This window comes from Drosophila mojavensis, unplaced genomic scaffold, assembly GCF_018153725.1.
Source record: "Drosophila mojavensis isolate 15081-1352.22 unplaced genomic scaffold, ASM1815372v1 contig_136, whole genome shotgun sequence".
NCBI lineage: Eukaryota > Metazoa > Arthropoda > Insecta > Diptera > Drosophilidae > Drosophila > Drosophila mojavensis.
Genome location: NW_025318667.1, coordinates 28,655,065 through 28,675,670, shown reverse-complemented (window position 1 = coordinate 28,675,670; position 20,606 = coordinate 28,655,065). Strand labels below are relative to the sequence as shown.

Here is a 20,606-nt window from a genome sequence, read left to right as displayed (position 1 = left end):
TGTCATAGAGTATTCCTCTAAGAAATATTTTCAGTTTAACAAAATTTTTTATTTTTTTTTTGTCGGCTTCGCCCAGCTCGTGCAAAGTTTGCAATACTTTTCGGCAAGTGTATAAATATTCATTTAAATATGAAAACTACATGCTGCAATTTTAATGTGTGCCCAGTAAGGCAAACAGAAATTAAATTAAATTAAAATTTCTAAAGTTGTTGAGTGTTGAGCTGGCTGCCACAAAGAAGCACATGCAAATAAAGGAGCCGAGGCACAAACCGTAAATGCAAATGAAATTTTGACGAGTAAATTGCAACACAAATTGTGTGAGTTAATGGCACAGACTGCTCGAGCTGTGCAGTGCTGCCAGCAGTGCGTTCTCAAACGAATTACTTATCCCAATCACATAAAGGCTACTCAGAGCAACACGTCCTCGGCTGTTCCCCGTGCTCTTAAAGCTCTAAGCAATATGGCATCAAATGTCGCATTGAAACGGTTATACTGAAAAGCGCTTGAGCACCTGTTGGCCCGATTAGACAATACATTTAAGCGCGGTTAAACAAGAGACAAGCGACTGTTCGATTGGCCAATGCCAATGGTTAAGAGAAAAGAGCTAATAAGCTTCCTTTTGTTTTCTTCTTAATCGGCAATGGGAAAGAGCAATCTATCTAAAATACATGTAAAAGAGCCGTAGATGTTCTCTAAGTCGATCTAGAATATTGTCTCTCCATCAAAAACCTTTTAATTTGGGCATTTTACCTTTGTCTATTTACTATGCCGTCTCTCTCTCTCTCTCTCTCTCTCTCTCTCTCTCGAATATACATAATTTATGATTATTTAAAATTAATAAATATACACAAAGTGACACTAAAACGCATTTCAATTGACAATTATGAATTGTCGAAAAAAAAAAAAAAAACAACAAAAATTTGATTCGCATGTGTGTTGCAGGGTATAGAAATGCTCTGCTATATTTACCGCAAAGTAAAATGTTATACTTCCGTTTCATTAAACAGCAAAGCGTGCGGCAGCAGCAGCAACAACAAAATACAGCATATACTAGCAAATAGCCGGACAGAAGCCGAGTGCCAGCAGGCAACAGCCACAAGGCCTAGTCCCCTCCCCTGCTCTCCACCCCTCTCTCATTCTCTCTCTCTATGCTTCTCCCCACTCAGTCTAAGCCCAATTTGTTTGTCTGTTTGCTCAAAGAGAAGGCAATATACAAAGCAAGCTCTCGGCATGCTGCCTGGACAACATAAACACACACACACATATGTACGTGCATATACACTGACACACACACACACAAAACAACAAATCGACAAACAATCGGACACGCAGACAGGGTAGAGAAAAGGCAACTTAATCAGATCAATTACACATGTTTTTACTGCATGGATTGCAGGCTTGTCGACTCTGTATAGTCCGAGCCAGGTCGTAGCTCAAGCCAAAGCCCTGGCCAACAGGCCCAGCGACCCAACAATGCCTCAGCTACAAATGGCCTCACTTTACTCCAACAATAACAGTGGTTGGCAAACGATATAATATGCACTTTTGTATTGAAAGCTTTTGAGTTTCACTGAAGAACTGAAATCTTTGACATTAGTGTACCTATTCTAAGCTAGATAACGCTTTCATGATATATGATATATGATATATGATATATAATATATAATATATGATATATGATATATGATATATGATATATGATATATGATATATGATATATGATATATGATATATGATATATGATATATGATATATGATATATGATATATGATATATGATATATGATATATGATATATGATATATGATATATGATATATGATATATGATATATGATATATGATATATGATATATGATATATGATATATGATATATGATATATGATATATGATATATGATATATGATATATGATATATGATATATGATATATGATATATGATATGATATATGATATATGATATATGATATATGATATATGATATATGATATATGATATATGATATATGATATATGATATATGATATATGATATATGATATATGATATATGATATATGATATATGATATATGATATATGATATATGATATATGATATATGATATATGATATATGATATATGATATATGATATATGATATATGATATATGATATATGATATATGATATATGATATATGATATATGATATATGATATATGATATATGATATATGATATATGATATATGATATATGATATATGATATATGATATATGATATATGATATATGATATATGATATATGATATATGATATATGATATATGATATATGATATATGATATATGATATATGATATATGATATATGATATATGATATATGATATATGATATATGATATATGATATATGATATATGATATATGATATATGATATATGATATATGATATATGATATATGATATATGTATATGATGCCAATGCCTGGCTTTTATATGGCTCAGTTCAACATTTGACCTCCACTGTGTTAGCTTTGGATGAAACTTTCGGATTTGTTGCGGGAGCAGCAGGTCCACCGTAGTTTGCTTAGATTCTTAGCCGGTTGGTAGCGGCTGTAAGGGGCGGGGCCTGAAAGCACGGCCTCGTGTCAACACTTTGCTGAGCAGCCATGAATCTATTGTTGGCATATGTGCCTATGGGTGTGCATGTTGCAGGTTTGTCAGTCACTTTTCCAGACAAATGAAGCAAATTAGCTTCACAACGCACACAGGCCGACGTGGTTAGTCAGCAGCAGCAGCAGCAGCATTGGAGCTAGAGCGAGGACTTAGCCCATTGACTATAGCACACAGATCCTTTCAAGTGTATGCCTGCCTGCCGTCTGCATGTGTGTGTCAGTGTGTGTCTGTGTGAGTTGGTACGCAGATGTACATTTGGCCAGCAGTTGTTGCTAATTATGCGCTGCAGGAGCCACAAGTGCAGAGCAGTAAAGCAAATGTCCCGTTTTGCTGGAGTTTTAAAAAGCGCTCACACGAAAAGATGAGCACGGATATCTGACAGTGTGCAGTGTGCAGCAGCAGGCATTTTTAATGGCTCTGACCACACGCTTTTTTCTATGCTAATTAAAGTAACCAGCTGGAACGGAGTGAAGTCCGCTTGCTCTATTGATAGTCGAGTCTGGCGGAACTTAATGCCGGCTCTCACCTAATTAAAGCACACGCAAATTTCAAATCAAATAACACTCTTAATTTGCTCAAAAACCAAAAAAAAAAAGAAAAAGGAGCAAAAATCAATCCAAATTTCACAGCAGCAGCTCATTACCAGTAAATATTTGGAAATGAGGGGCAGAGATACGGATACATTTGTATAGTTAAGTACCTCATGGTTAGCGCGTAAATTAATGGTTAAACCGTAGGTCACGTCGGTCGTTTTGGGCTGCCAACGCTGCCACGTTGCCATGTTGCCACGTTGCCACACTGCCACACTGCCATGCTGCCACGTTGCCACAGTGCCACGTTGCAAACGGATGAACCTGCAGATGGATGGAGACCGCAGACACCATAGACCGCTGAAAGGGGATTGAAACGTGTGCCGAAGTTCATTTGGCAGCAAGGGTGGATACATACAGCTGGGTCAAAGGGGCCATAGTAGGTCGGGTGTGTCAAACGATTAAATTTCAGCCACAAGACAAGTGCTAAATTACCACAACCACCGGCAAAAATAAACCAAATCAAACAAGCAACAAAACCAACAATGCTCCAAAAATAAACAAAATAAAATAAGATATATCTATATGTATATATATATATATATATATACATACGTATATGTATATATGTATACACACAGATATTGACCCTGATTACGCCCCCGTTCTGATCTCCCCCATTTTTAGGACGCCTAACTAACTGAAATCAAAGACTTCTTTGCTTCAATCCCTGGTTCGATTTCCCCTTGATTTTAAGCAAAATAAATCGAATTGCCAATTATGAATTAATTAAAATAAAACCCTTCTGCGACTTGCTTATTACAAAGCTGATAAGCTAAGATATATTTAAGGCACAGAAATTGAGAAGCTTATGCTGGAATTTTAATGCTTATTGAATTTCACTCAGTGTGAATAACAATTGCCGTCTTAATATTATCGATTAGAACTATATTTCTTACTTCACTTTGGAGCAACACCCTTTGAAATTTTGCTATTAATTGCATATGAGATTATATAGTTTTTGTTTCTGCTATATATTATTTCTGCAGCTCAAACTATATCAACACAGATACAGCAAGTCTCTGGAGTTGTCTGCGGTCGGATACACCCTATTCCCTGTACTCTGTAATATTCTTACTAAATAATTTTTTTTTATACCCTGAACCCATTGAAAATGGGAAATCAGGGTATAATGGTTTTGTGAAAAGTATGTAACAGGCAGAAGGAATCATCGCAGACCCCATAAAGTATATATATTCTTGATCAGGACGACGAGCTGAGTCGATATAGCGCTGTCCGTCTGTCCGACCGTCCGTATAAGCAAAAGGATCTCAGAAGATATAAGAGCTAGAGAGCTGAAATTTGGCATGCATACTCGTGTATACCATAGGCAGTACAAGTTTATCATATTTTTTCGATAACTCATCCGATAACTTTTTTATCGAGAATAATCGAAAAATCGACATTGTTTTTTCAGCCTAATTTGAACACTTTTAGACCTGGAGACTTCGTTGTATATAAAGTTGTATATAAAGTTAATGGATACAAAATTTTGTGATGTACAGATTTTGGATACCACGCCCCTTTCTCCACCATTTGTAAAAAACGCATTTCAAGTACTAGAGACTTGTGCTTTGGACACATTTTCACTATGTGATTACGCTCTGAAAGTTTCATTAAGATGTACGTCTAGAAAAGAAATTATTCAACAAATAAATTCGTATAATATTGCCCACATTGCAGCGCAGCCCAAGCGCAGTCGCTGCTAACTGCGCAGTCAGCAGAGCGCGTGCTTATAAGTGCATATGTATGTATGTGTGCATAAAAGAAGTCCAGAGTGATTCGAATATCAGCTTGGAGGGTTTATATTTCTATTGTAAGCATGATTTCTTTTTGCTTACAATTGCTGTTGTTTTGCTTTTACATAGGAGGTGACTTTTACCACATACTGTAGTATTTCAAGAAAGAAACTTCTCGCGCCGTGAAGAACTCGAAATCAAGATGCTATATTGTTAAGGCGGACTATGGGACGCAATGGGGCGCCTTGCATTACGGCGCCTGATTTATCTGACCATTCACAACAATTTGAGTCATTTGGTCGCCAATCTGCTCTAGTATGCGGCATGGTAATATGAGTTAATCACCATTGGCATTTACTAATTAGACGTATACGCTGCATATGCAGCAGCAGCTTACAAATTGGCAACAGCTGCACATTATGGCCACAAGGAGTGGACCAGGCCAAGGGGCCAATGGGCCACGTACGTATAACGAAAACAGAAAAGAACAAGAACAAGAACAAGAACAAGAAGAAGATGAGGAAGAAGCAGAAGCAGAAGCAGAAGCATGGAGCCGGCAGACAATGACTGAGAGAAATTTGCTGCCATTTGTTGACATGCCGCTAGTGAATTCCTTGGCTCAGTTGGCTCACCCATTATCTGTTATGGACTGGGCAGTAAAATCAATAATGATCATTTAACATAGCGCCGGGCGAGCTGAGTGTGGTGTGGCCAGGGCAGCGAGTGGGCCAGGGCAACAGCGGAGCGGCTGAAAGGACAATCAGTTCCAGCTGCCTGAGCACATAGCCCGACTGAATCTGCAAATGGCTCGACAAATTAGCACGCCACGAACGCGTCTCAAGTGGCAGTACGTTTTAATCTTTAACCTTTCTCACTCTGTTTGCACTGCCCTCTCCGCCATCGGCCCGCCCCACTGCAGTGGTGGATTTACATATTTTTAATAAACTGTCGGCAATTCAACTGAGCGAAACAACAGACCAACCCGACCAGATTGTGTGCCTCTGGACTAGATGACATCTAAATGGAAAACGGAGCCGAAAACATATTTGCCAAACAAGCAGCAGCCACACCAGAAGAAGAAGAAGCGTCAGCCTCAAGGCAAGGCCACACGAGTACATTGACTGAAAAGTTCACATATGTATGTAGCCAGTGATACAGTCAATAAATCAGGCTGCCAGACCAAGAGAAAGACCACAAAGAAAGTGAGGCCATTTCTGAAATTTGTGTGACAGAAAAGCTTGCTCCACGTCTCGAGTCGAAGATCGAAGTGCGCCATATTTTAGGGCCAAGGCTGGGAACTAAAATTGGGTGGAAGAGCACGCCAAAGGTAAATGAATGGCTTAACTATGCTTTTAATCGAAACAAAGATTTATTTGTGTTGATTTCTCTATAGGAATCATTGAAGCTATTTTCTGGCAAAGCGATCGATCTTATAGCAACGATCGATCCAATATAAAACGTATTATAGAGGTTCAATGCATTCGACTATGAATTTTAAAAAATAAAAAAATAAATTTTTTTTCTAATTTAAAGTCTATAATATGTATATACATAAGTGCCATTAGCATATGAAGTATGCGATTTCGGAGAATAAGTACTACATATATATATATATTTTAAAGTCAATCAATATAATAAATCAATATATCTTTTTTCCACCGTCTTAAGGCAAAAAAATTTTTTAAATGATTCTTTGTATGGTATAGCCATAGGAAAATGAATTCATTGAAATTATGTACATCATCGTACAGATTTATTAAACAAGCATTATCGCGAAGAGAAGCATTTGAAGTTGGAGTATAACCCATGTGAATCGCTCCCCCAATGCTCACCCTCCTGTATTCGCTCTCCAAATGTGATTCGATAAAGCCTTTATAAAATAAAATCGTATTCGCACAGAAGTTCTTGTAAATGTGGAAGCTAACAAATTGCTTTATATTCCAGGAATGAACCCTTTCAATACGATATAATTCTATGGACCTCTTCTATTGAAACCTAAATCTACCACTTAGAATCTAAATCAGAAAAATATATTCACGCCAACTGGGGGCGGGATTATTGATTCACCAAATAATTTATATTTTGTTCTAGCGGTTAATTGAGAAATTCGATGGCGGATCAGCTCCTCTATGCTAGAATTCTGAATTATATGGCGCAATATTTAATTTTAATATTTTTGGCTAAAATTAAATTGTAGTTCTGTAATTAAATTGTTGTTCTTTCTGCTCAAGCAGAATTATACAAGTAGAGCTGGCCTGGGCTTGACTACATCATACCCTGTTATTAGCAATGTGCTTTACTTTTAATAACCTTCAGAAAAAACGCTTAATTCTCAATAATACATGGTCTGTGCTAAACGGTTCAAGCTGAGTGAAATAATTTTTAAGCTCAAATGAAATCTCTCATACAACATTTAGAGACAAGATAGTCTGTTCTGCTGCCATTATGAGCTTAGTGTAAATTGAAAGTAATTTTTATTTTTGTAATAAATATTTCTATAAATACAAAAAAGATATAGTTAAGTAGTTAACTTATATTGTTATGCCCGACGCCTTGGTCTGTAGTGCCGTCAGCCAAATACTAAGTCTGAACACAAAATCGTCAAAAGAACATCCGCCTCCCTTCCATATATCCTATTTATAAACAACGCAAATAAACAAAAACAAAAAAAAAACAATTTGGCAGTGAACTTCAAATGTTGACTTTAACCTTGATCAAATAAGCCGCTCGTTTATCGGCGTAAATATTTAAGTAGACGATTAACAAGCAACGACAAGTGAAACAGAAGAAGTGGATAGAGTGCGACAGACAGCGAGAGAGAGAGAGAGAGAGAGAGAGAGAGAGTTGCGCCAGTCGGAATCATTTCCGTAAGTCCATTGATTTTCATGTATGTACATGCATATATTATATTGTACGTATGCGTATGTATGTATGTGTGTGTGGTAAGCCCGCAAATAAGTTGTAACGATAATCCCTTAGTTTACATCAGCGAAACTTTTCTATATTAAACTGAATCATGTTTTAATGAATTTAATTATAATGTAAAATGTAAATAAGTTAAAATACTGCAAAGTTTTTATTCATTTTAATGAAAGATTAATGCGAATAAATGTAAACTTTTTATGCACCGTTTTAACACGCCAAATTCCAGCGAAACATTTACTTTTTATTTATATCTCTATTTCTTTTCATTTCTCTTTATACCCTGAACCCATTGAAAATAGGAGATCCGCATGTAATGGTTTCGTGAAATTATTGTAATAGTAGTATAAAGTATATATAAATTAAGCTTTTTTGCTGTAGTTGTTAGATGTTAGTGTGCGGTGTTGCACAAAATGAGTAGACTTCAATAATCCCGTGGCGACGACCGACGTTCTTTATTATCAAAAATCAACTAAAGTACAGTGACATAAATTCTTATATCCAAAGCTAGCCCTAAACCCTGATTATGCTGACATTGCATATTTACGCGAGGCATCGCATTACTTCGGGCAACAACATTGTTGCGCGTTGGAGCCACTGCTGCTGTTGTGCAATATCCGCTGGGAACGGCTACATTCATGCTGACGGCGCGTGATCAATCTGAACATTTATGTTTTGCTGGTCGATTGTGTTAACTCCTCCCCCACTTAGATGAATGACGTCCTCGGCTTTCTTGAAACTGTTAATTAATGTTTGAAGATCACGTTGACGTTTGTTCCTCTGATGTCTTTGATAGAGTTTCATCGAAGCGTAGCAGGAGAGTAAAAGGATGGCCACGGTTAGCCCAGATACTACTGGCCTTCTTACTAGCCCTTCCTCTAGTTGAGCAATATCCCGCAGATTTTTTATGCTTATCTTCTGCAGGTATGGCAGGCTTGGTATCTCTTGGTGGTCTGTTATATTTAAGAGCGCAGATACCGCTGGTCCCGGGGATTTCCTCACGTAGTTTTTTTGGTTTTGGTATACGGTGTTGTTTACCTTTATCTTGTCGTCAAAGGTAAGGAGGAACGTCCCTTTTACCATCTGCTCGTTGACTGTAGCTGCTCCGTCGTTGATGATGATTACTCCATCGTCGACTATGGTTAGAGGTTCGAGGTGGCTGGGCCGAGTTGAACAATGTGCGGTGTCACCTGAGTGTAGCTGTTGAGCGCATGTTGTGTAGGGTGACTTCTTGCAGAACGTTATTGTGAGGGCTGTACTACAATTTCCTATTGATATTACATGATTTCCACAGTCAGCTAAATTGTAGTCTTCGGCGAAATTTATTATGATGCCGTTGTGTTGGACAGGGTATACGGTTAATTTTTTACATACTATGCTAGGCTTAGGATATCTTATAATGAAATGTAGAAAATTTTCGCTTAACAAAACTTTAATTTGAGATACTTCCATTAAGTCAGTAATAGTGATATTTATAGAGTGTTCATTAACAATGTTTTTTAAATCAGTGGAATCCAAAATGGAGGGGTTTACAATTCCAACCTTTGCAAGTGTTACTGATAGTATTAAGGTTTTTAACTCTGAGATAATTATTCTATTTCTTGTTAGCAGCGTTTCATATAAATGCTCTGTGTCTACTTGTTTTACTTTTGTGTTTTTTACTAGGAGGTTTACGGTGTCAGTTAGCTTATTAATTTGTTCCTGCATTTTTGTGTTTATGGTTATCTGCCTATTTTCTGACTCTACAAGTTCATTCTGTGTAAATTTTAGTTTCTCGAAATCATCATGGTCTGGCGTGCCAGCTACGACCTTTAGAACGGTGCCTAGCATATTGATACTCCTAGCATGTCTATGGTGGACATTTACTGTAGCTATTAATGTTTCTATATGTTGTATGTCTGCGTCTAATAACATTCTCATATGTGATCGGGGGAAATGGTTTGCTAATTCTTTCGTATTTTTTACTATTTCTGAGTATAGGGTAAGGTTGGTTGAGTGCTTCAAGTATTGGAAATCCGTCCAAATGGTTACGTATCCGTCCAAGATCGGTATGTAGTCCATGTTAGTATAGTCAGTCAATTTCGCTGTTATCGTTGTAGCAAAAAGAAGTATAGTCCAAATCCTAAAAAGATAAAAAAGGGAATTTAATGTTTTGCCTATCTTAGATTGTCCTTGTGGACCACCCTCCCTTTTATTAAGACTGTTGTCCCCAAGTCTGCGTCAATTTTGCCTTCGTTGTATAGTGGTGTCAGTTTGTTCCCTAAGCGTCTGTTTGTTTTTTCCAAAACTGTGTCGCCTATTTGGAATTGTCTATTGTGTCTTGTTTCGTTTACTCTATTTGTTAGGAGTTGTTGTGCCTTTTGAATTTTATTTCCTATCTCTATTTCGAGTTCTGGGGAGGATGAGTGGATTATATCGATTGGTCGTTTGTCCGTTACTGAGTGAATTGTATTGTTATATTCGATAGTTGCTTGAAGTATCGTTTCAACAGTGTCAGTAATTTTCCTTTGAGCTGTTAGGCATCTTGCAATGTCACCGAGGGTGCTATGGAATCTCTCGACTTGTCCGTTTGATGTACTATGGAGTGGTGGGGCATTTACGATTTGAATGTTATATTGATTGTTTAGCAGAGATTTTATTGTTTCGGACTTTATGGAGGGCTCGTTATCGCAATAGATCGTCTTGGTATGCCGGTAAAAATTTACAAGTTGTAAAATTGCTGATTGTATGTCAATTATTGTCCTTGAAGCGATGGGTTGAACAATTGCAAATTTTGAAAATTTATCTATGCACGTAAGGAAGTATTTTTTATTGGTTGAGTATATGTCTATGTGTAGTATTTCGCCCACATAGGAAGGTATGGGTGTTTCTCCAAGTATTTGTTTTTGTGGGTGACGATTGTACTTAGCTGTTTTACAAATTTTACAATTTGAAACAACTTCGTTCGTTAATTTTGTCATTTTCGGAAAAAAATAGTCTTGTAAAATCTGCTTCACATTTTCTTGGGCTGCTCTGTGAGCCCGATTGTGTTCTGTTGCAATTATTTCTTTCTGTTCGTTTTTATCAAAAATGTCATTTACTATGTACTTTGTATATCGAAATGTTGTTGTTGGAAAAGTTTCTATTAGTTTATGTTGTATGAATGCTAATATTGGTAACTCGCAATGGATTGCATTTACGACATCTTTTTTGACTACATCGCAAACTCTTTTGATTAACGAGTCTCTGTTTGAGAAATGAATTGTATGTCGGATTTTCTTACCAAATAGGATAACTGTACGATCAGAGGCTATATTATTTTCTTCTATTATAATTTGGTTTTGGAAACAGTTGATTGGTTTGTCTGTTGTGTCTATGGTGTATGTGAGCGATATTTCGCTGTGAATTGTGGCTCTGTCTGACTGTACATCGTCCTCTAGGGCATGAATATTATGCCGTGACAGTGCGTCCGCAACGTAGTTCTCCTTCCCTGGCTTGTAATAGATGTTTGCGTTATATTCATCTATAAAAGCTTTCCAACGCCTGATTTTTGCGTTCGGGTTTCGGTCGGATACTGCAAACGTCAGAGGCTGATGGTCCGTAAAGATATTTAAATTTTTTACCCCATATAGATAATTTCGGAGGTTTTTTAAAGCCCAAACTATTGCAAGTAGTTCCCTCTCATTTGTTGCAAAGATAAGCTCTCTATCCTTTAATGTTCTTGATATCATGGTGATTGGTTTTCCACCTTGTGACAGAACTGCCCCAAGACCAGAGGATGAAGCGTCCGTTGTTAAATCAAACGGCTTCTTGTAGTCAGGGTAGAGCAACATTACATTTTCGGATGCAAGAACCTCTTTTAGCTTCTCGAATGCCGCATGTTGACTCTCGTCAAATTTTACTGGAATTTTTTTGGATTGTCCGGCGCTCACTTTGCCATTTTGGCCTTTTAAGATGTCGCTTATAGGTTTTGCTATAGACGCGAAGTCCTTGATGAAACACCTATAGTAGCTTGCCAACCCAAGGAATGATCTGACGTTAAACAAAGTTGTTGGTACTTCATAGTTACGAATCGCTTCAACTTTACTTGGACATGTCTTTATACCATTACTTGAGACTACGAAACCTAGGTATTCTACACTTTCTTTGAAAAAGTGCGACTTTTCTGGTGAAACTCTCATGTTGGCCTCGTATAGTTTATCTAGGACCCAGGCGATATGCTTGACATGGCTTTCCATATTTTCAGAAAAAATGATTACGTCGTCTACGTAAACATAACAAGATTTTCCAATTTGCTCTCTGAGCACATCGTCAATGGCTCTCTGAAAAATACTAGGTGCATTTTTCAAGCCAAAAGGGAGCCTGCAGAACTCATACTTTCCGCTTCCTACAGAAAAGGCTGTTTTTTCTCTATCTTTTTTCGGCAAGTAAAATCTGGTGGAATCCGGATTTTAAATCTAGTGTTGTAAAGTACTTTGCTGTGCCTAAGTTGGATAAAATGGAGGCTATATTGGGAATGGGGTATTTGTCATCTATTGTCTTTTTGTTTAGTTTTCTGAAGTCTATAACTAAACGTTTCTTTTTTCTTCCCTGCTCGTCGGTACCTTTTTTTATCTACAACCCACACGGGGTTATTGTATGGTGACTGGGACGGACGTATTATACCGTTTTCTAACAGATCTTGAGTTTCTGTGTTTACGAATTCTGATACGCCCATTGGGTATGGATATAATTTTGAATAAATGGGATTCTCGTCCTCTGTTCTAATAGTTGCAATGACATTTGTATTATACGGAAGCGCTTCATTTGGTTCCGCAAATACTCCTGCTCGGGCTTTGAGCATTGTTTGAAATTCCGTTGTTATAGCCTGAGGGGCTTCTATTTCTTTGACACTTGTGAAATTTACGGCTGGGCATTTTAGAAAGTTAATGGTCTCAGAACCATAGTTTGTTGTTAGTTTCTTATTTTTGAAGTCTAATAAAACGTTGGTTTGGTTTAGTAGGTCAAGTCCGATTATACCATCGAATGTCGTGAGGTTTGGTAATAAGAAAAATGTTGTCTTGGTATTAAAAAGGTGCATTATGCATTTCTTGTCAACTACGTTGTGGCCATGGATTGATTTTAATCGAAAGGGTTTTTCTACCGGCGTAATATTTTTTAGTTCTTTTAATGGTCTCACGTAATTCTTTGAGGCTCCGGTATCTATTAGCAACTTTATGGTTTTCCCTGCTATCGTTCTCTCTATGAACGGGAGCAGGGATTTATTCCTAAAAAATTGACCTGGTCGTATTCGTCCAATTCATTGTCAACGTCTTCTGTCTCGGTTTCTGCGATCGCTTGGTATTCGCTATTGTCCTGCTCGTATTCTGTATCTTCTGTTCCTAGGTGGTTAACTCTTTGCTGTTTCGGTCCTGTGAACCGTGCGCTACCGCTGTTTGGTCGTTTGTTTGCCTGTCCCTGGTTATTGTAGTTTTCGTATTGAGTGCGTCGTTGTTGATTTGGCCACTGAGTCTGTTTCGAGAAGGTCGCGTTTTGTTGGTGTTGCGTAGCCTGTCTGAAGCGAGAAGATGAGTCAACGTCCATTGGTTCTACCTGTTCTTGTCGTGGTGAGAATTCTGGTCTTTTGTAGTGTGGGCTTTTTCCTGGTTGGTTGTGTTTTGGGTCTTGAGCTAGAGTCTTGTCTCTGACTTGCTGTCTTTGTTCGATCTTCTGCGCTTTTTCTTCTATACTGCGGGCGAAATTTGTGGCGAACATATAACGTTCATGATTTGACTCAACTTCTTGAGCCAATGCCAATGCAGAGGGAAGATCAATTGGTCTAGCTGAGAATAGGACATCACTTAAGGCCTTCCTGGTTCCTGAGATGAATACTCGCAGGGCGTCTGCTCTATATTTCTCATTTAGCGAAGAGGCAACGGTGGTGTCGTAGGTCATGATTGTCTTATTTATAAGTAAAGTCAGTTTCTTTTCTACCTCGTCGTAGTACTGCAGTAGTGTCAAATTTCCTTGGCGGAGTGTTGACATCTCCTGTTCAATTAAGTATATCGGTCGTTTGTCGGAGTACGTGAAATCTAACCGATTTATAATGGCCTTAAAATTTAGAGGAGTGTCGAAAGAAGAGAGTACCATATCAGCAGCGTTCTTAATTTTGTTTCTTAATATTCCCAAAGCTTGATAATGCTTTGAGCTACCATCGTATTTCTCATATACCTTGTATGCGATATGCGCAGCCTTTCTCCAAGATACATAAGTTTCGCTTTTTCCTTCAAAGTCCGGGAGGGACTTCATGATGTCAAGGGTTTCGTTGCAAATAACACCTATTTTGATTTCTGCCTCCTTGAAAGTTTCTACCTCGGGTGCGCTAACCTGTACTGAATTTATACGTTGTTCAATTTCGTTTAATTTTCTATCAAAGCTATCTTTTTGAGCAGCTAAAGCGCTTGCGACTGCGCCTTCTACTATAGCTTTTAATTGATCTGAATTCAAAGCCATTTTTAAATTTTCTGTGTTGTAAATTTTTCGAAAATTTGTTATTAAATCTTGTATTTCACTATCACTCATAGGGCAAGTAAAGACAGGGAATTTTGCGTGCTGCGTTTTTTGTTATTAATAATTAATATTTAAAGGTTGAAATTGTATTTTTATTTGTTTTTACTCCTTAATTTCTTTTTTTGCAATGAACACTCTACTCACATGTTCTTATATTATGTTAGTAGACTGTATGTTGTGTGTTTCTTCGCTGATGAGCCGCTTCGTGGTGGGTGTCTTCGCTGCGTACTGCTTCGTCTAATGCTGCTTTCTTTTTTTCTTTTTTCGTTTTGGTTATGCGTTTTAGTTGTCTTGCTGTTTTTTTTTGCACTTGTGGGGTATTTATCTCACTGAATGCTTGTTTTAATCGAAGTTTTAATTTCGTTTTTTTTTTTTTTTTGGTTTTTGGGTTCGTTTCGGTTGGGCGCCAATTAAGCTTTTTGCTGTAGTTGTTAGATGTTAGTGTGCGGTGTTGCACAAAATGAGTAGACTTCAATAATCCCGTGGCGACGACCGACGTTCTTTATTATCAAAAATCAACTAAAGTACAGTGACATAAATTCTTATATCCAAAGCTAGCCCTAAACCCTGATTATGCTGACATTGCATATTTACGCGAGGCATCGCATTACTTCGGGCAACAACATTGTTGCGCGTTGGAGCCACTGCTGCTGTTGTGCAATATCCGCTGGGAACGGCTACATTCATGCTGACGGCGCGTGATCAATCTGAACATTTATGTTTTGCTGGTCGATTGTGTTAACTTATACATATTCTCTTGGTCAGGCAGACGAGCTAAGTATTGAATATACATATATTCTGTTCGTTCGCCGTTCGTCGTTGCCTAGAAATCGTAAACTGCAAAAGCTGGAGACTTGAAGTTTTAAATCTAATCTAATCTTTATCATATATAATAATCGGTCTATTAATTATCGATAGCACAAATATGCAATTACCTTTGACACTGTGCAAACAACATACAAAAAGCTAAAAGCTGTTTTTCAGAGTTCCGCCTAACTTTCCCTTCTAGCACTTTTACAATAGTTTTTTATACCCTGAACCCATTGAAAATGGGAAATCAGGGTATAATGGTTTTGTGAAAAAGTATGTAACGGGCAGAAGGAGGCGTGGCAGACCCCACAAAGTATATATATTCTTGATCAGCGCGATGAGCTGAGTCGATATAGCCCTGTCCGTCTGTCCGTCCGTCCGTCCGTCCGTCCGTCCGTCCGTCCGTCCGTATGAGTGCGTCGATCTCAGAAGTTAAAAGATCTAGAGAGCTGAAATTTGGTATGCATACTCGTGTGTACCATACACAGTACGAGTTTGCTTTATTTTTTCGATAAATCGTCCGATAACTTTTTTATCTAGAATAATCGAAAAATTTATTTTGTTTTTTTAGCCTAATTTGAACACTTTTAGACCTGGAGTCTTCAAATTTGCGTTGTATATAAAGTTAATCGATACAAAGATTTTGTCATTTACAGATTTTGGATACCACGCCCCCTTTTCCCCCAATTTGTAAAAAACGCATTTCAAGTACTAGAGACTTGTGCTTTGGAATGTACACACATATTCACCATATGATTACGTTCTAAAAGTTTTATGATTTATATATCGTATGTCTACAAAAGAAATTATTCAACAAAGAAATTCTCATAATATTGCCCACACTGCAGCGCAGCCCAAGCGCAGTCGCTGCTTACTGGGCAGTTAGCAGAGCACGGGCTTATGCGTGCGTGTGGATGCATGTGCATAAAAGAAGTGCAGAATGATTAGAATATCAGCTTAGAGGGTTCAGGGTATCTCCTAGTCGAGCAGTCTCGACTGGAGCCTTCTTACTTGTTTTTTTTTTTTTTTTGAGGGTACTAATTCGTGGGTCCGTCACTCTTCAATTTCAGACTTCAACTTACCTCTGCAGGGAACGTATAGCCGTCGACGCTGTGCTCGGAGCCAAATTGATCGTTGAGCCCGTAGTGTATGTGTATCTCATGGAAGCGATAGCGGTACGAGAGTGGACCGCCAGATATATTCACTGGCGTCTGCATGCCATCATAGTTGGCGACTGTATCATTGCCGGCCGTAAATATTACGCTGTGTCCGGTGTTGCTTATAATTCCACTTATCTGTAGAAGGAGAACCAATCGATGTGTGGGAATATATGTACATATACAAATATAGAGATGGGCTTAAAAATAAACAGATTTGAGAATGCAATTCAGCTGGAGTGAGCTTCTGCATAATACTGGGTATGAGTTAGTCAAGCACGATTTCAAAATGACACTGTGCTTGTGGTGTTTGCTTACCCTGTGCTTGTCTATATGCATCAAGCGCAGATTCGGATCAAATAACAAACGTTGTGGTTCCAGGTTCACCGGAGACTGGCGACGTCCCTTGTTGCAGAGCGACCATTCCGGATTGATAAGACCCCAAAATGCAGGACCTGTAACCAGAGCAGATGAGATGAACAACAATACAGAAACTGGAAAAATAGTCTGATGAGTACTCCTATTTAGACAAGCTAAACAAATAATACCCGATGACAAGGAAAGTGAATAAAGTAAAACTTGTAAAAGACCTCATAAAAATTTGTGAGTTTTACATTACAACATCATCTTTAAACAAGTAAGAACGTTGCAGTCGGGCGATACCGATTGCAGAAGACTCATTCACAGCCCAAACGCTGTCAACCAGAGTATATAGTGCAATTTTCAAGTCTAGTGCGCAACAAAAAACAGGGCATGATCCCATTAAAATTGGAAAATCATCGATAGCTATTGCTATTGTATATAATTTATAAAATTTAGACTTTTAATAATATATATGTATTTATATCCATATATTGGATACCGGCTTCAAGCTAGAAGCAGATACATGTGCACACACTCACCGTCTTCTTAGAATTTCGATTGATTTCTGGACTTTCTAGCCGTTACTGTAGTTTTGTCTGATGACGCTCTCTTATTAAGCTATTCTATTTTAGCAACTAATTGTTCGAGCAAAGCAGTGGCGCGGGTGCTAAGGGCGACGCAAGTAATGTTAGAGTAGGGGAGGTTCGAACCTCTGCTATGTTATTATTATTATTTTTTTTTTCATACATATTTCGTTTTTTATAAAATAGATATTTTATTGGGAAGGTGCGAGCTTGACTGAATGGCACTTAATACTTTTCATTTTCTTAGTCGAATAATTTTATAAGTTTAAATTTGTTTCTTCTTAAATAGCCCTCAAATACATATACGCAAATATATACATATGTATATATGTAAGTCTGCACGCATAGCATCAAGCATTCCAGCCTTATACACGCGCTCATTTGTATGTGTGTATGTATGCACAGATAAATGCGTACTCTAGCATATTCTAAGAATCTCGTTGCGATTGATTTGTCTGCATTGTTTTTGAATTTCCAGCCACCACTCTGGCTTTTCTTTGCTATGTGGCGTCATAACAATAATGTGATTTCGTTTTAACTACTGTTGATCGAAACAACGCGGTGGTGCTGTAGGCTGAAGCGCCGACGACCATTATTTTAGCTATTTTGACAAACATGCTGTTTGGGTTGGGTGCGAGTTCAAATCCCGCGGAAAACACTTTTTTGTAAATTGCAAATTTTTGTTATTTTAGCTTCTTTTAAATTTTTTATAAATTCATAAAAATGTTTCTTTTTGTATTATGAATATCTATTAAGCTTATTTATATGTACAAATGCATAAATAGATGGCTGACGTATATAAATGTCGCAATACGGGCACTGTAAATGCCGATTGCCACGCCCCTAGTGGCCGTCGACTCCTCAATTTTAGCCAGTTCTTAGAACGAGCAACCGGTTACCTAAATGCAAAATTTGAATTCTTACGCTCAAAAAATGTGAAAATTACAGGGTATTTTTCGATATGCCACGCCCCTAAAGAGGCTTAAAAATTATTTTTGGGGCATCGATAGAGGAGGCTACCAGTAACTTAACTATCCAAATTTGAAGCTTCTAGCTCGTAAACTGTAGGAGATATAAACTTTTGCGGTTTGCCACGCCCCCTATGGGCGGACATATATCTACCATAGCTCGTTGGACTTGGGGAATCAACCCGCGTATATATACCAAATTTCAGATCTCTAGCATCAATAGTGCCTAAAATATAACAGAATTCGAAAAATCACTATATCTTCAGGTCCGATTTGCCACGCCCCTAGTGGGCGTAGATATATAATTTTTTCACCCATCTTCATAGAACTAAAACATCAGCTTACGTGCAAAATTTCAGCATTCTAGGTTTTTAACTTTAGGAGATACAGTTTTGTCCGATTTGCCACGCCCCTAATGGGCGGAGATATATCCGCCATAGCTTGTGATCTTGGGTGGTCGGCGCGGACCTATGTACCAAATTTCAGCTTTCTAGCTCTTCAACAAACATGATTTCTGGTATATCGGAAAATGCATTTTCCGATTTGCCACGCCCCTAGTGGGCGGATCGGGAAAATTTTAACACTTTATAAATCGGAGATATACACGAGTATGTGTTCCAAATTTCAAGTCTCTAGCTTCAATAGCGCCGAAATAGATTGCGTTCATACGGACAGACGGACAGACGGACAGACGGACGGACAGCAAGACGGACATTGCACAAAACCAATATACTCATTTCACTTTCGTGAATGAGTCTAATCATTTCACTTTCGTGAATGAGTCTAAAAAAAATTTCCAGTTAATATATACATATATGTCCGATGTACATATGAAGGGGATATTCTCCACATTTAGCTGGCATTTGTGTGTTTGTCAATGGATGGTGTGGACTCACAGATATCACCCAGTCGAGCTCCTCAGCTGTCACTGCCACTTGTGCCGCTAATAAAACGAGAAAATGTTCGCTAACTTTGCTATGCAAAATCTCATCATGCTTTCACGTTGCATGGAAACGCTTTGATGCAGCGACGAGAGGCAACAAACAACAGACAACAGAACACAGACAACGGACAAGGGACAACAGACAAGAGGCAACATAACTGCATGCCTGAGCCTGCACACATGCAGCATGTGGGTCGGACTGCTGTTTGGCTGCTTGGCTCTGGCATCGAATGCATGATGGAATCAACACGTTCCGCCGCTTATATCAGCTGGCGCCGTTCTTAATCATAGATACGCCACGTACACGTATTTTAGAAATTGTTGACCTCAACGGCGCCCCATTAGCTGCTAAGCGGGCCCGGACGCGCGGCGGCTACGGCTGCAGCTGAAGTCCATTAAATTGGGGCTATGCCGAGTCAATGAGGCAATTGCCGAACGATTTCAGCCGCCATTAACAACATTAGCGGCGTCTGGCCGTCTTGAGCTATGCTACTCTTTGCCACTTGCTTTTATTTGGCCTGTTGCAAGTACAAATACTGTTAAAGCGTCTTTGCCCTTCTCTCTTTTCCCTTCTCCCACAGCCCACAGCCCGCAGCCAGCAGCTAGCAGCCAGCAAGCGCCGTGAAATCAAGCGAATTTTTCGGAGCATTAATTGCGCTTTAAGCACGCCAGCCAGCCAAATCTGCAGCAGCCTCCAGCCCTGCCCGTTTCAGCCACGGCAGCAGCAGCAGCAGCAGCAGCAGGAAATGCCGGCGCGATGGCCCGCAAGGCACAGTGGCGCCGTCTTTTCTAACTTGCAACAACAGCACTTACGTATGTATGCAATGCTTATGCAAATTTATTCATGCCAAAGAAACACAAAGTTCGCACGGATTTGGCTGCAATTTGTTGACAACACGTGTTACAGCATCGGGGACATCGTTCCGTTGTCGTTGCCGTTGCCGTAGCCGTAGCCGTAGCCGTAGCCGTATCCGTAGCTGTAGCTGTAGCTGTAGCCGTAGACTCAGCCGTAGCTGTTGCCGTTGGCGTTGGCGTTGCACGAGCTGTGCCTATTTTACTACACATGTACTTGCAACACTTTCACCGTATCGAGAGCTCCTCAACCATGACTCACACCTGGTCCATGGCTGCTCCAAGGGAACACTCAATGATTACAAATTTTACGTTTTGATTCACTATGGAAAAGTACATTTAATAATACTTTTCTAGAAAACTAGAAGTTATCTTCTTTTATATGCAGACATGTCTTTTCTCTTCTATTCTATTCTTTAATTCTCCTCTTTTAAGATGTATTTTCTCGTCTTGTAGCAGGCCTAGCGTAACTACTAATCTGTTAACCTAAAGACTGGATAACG

At 38.7% G+C, this 20,606-nt stretch overlaps 1 protein-coding gene across 2 annotated transcripts in view; it reads right to left on the bottom strand.

The window, feature by feature from the left end:
- Positions 1-20,606, bottom strand: part of LOC6584905 (carbonic anhydrase-related protein 10) — a 67,180-nt gene that overhangs the window by 7,982 nt on the left and 38,592 nt on the right. For both annotated transcript variants that reach the window (XM_015161651.3, XM_002010509.4), the window contains exons 4-5: positions 16,712-16,848; positions 16,319-16,531 (exon numbers count right to left, since the gene is read on the bottom strand). In XM_015161651.3, the coding sequence (XP_015017137.1) occupies positions 16,319-16,531; positions 16,712-16,848 (350 nt within the window). The remainder of the gene's footprint in view (positions 1-16,318; positions 16,532-16,711; positions 16,849-20,606) is intronic.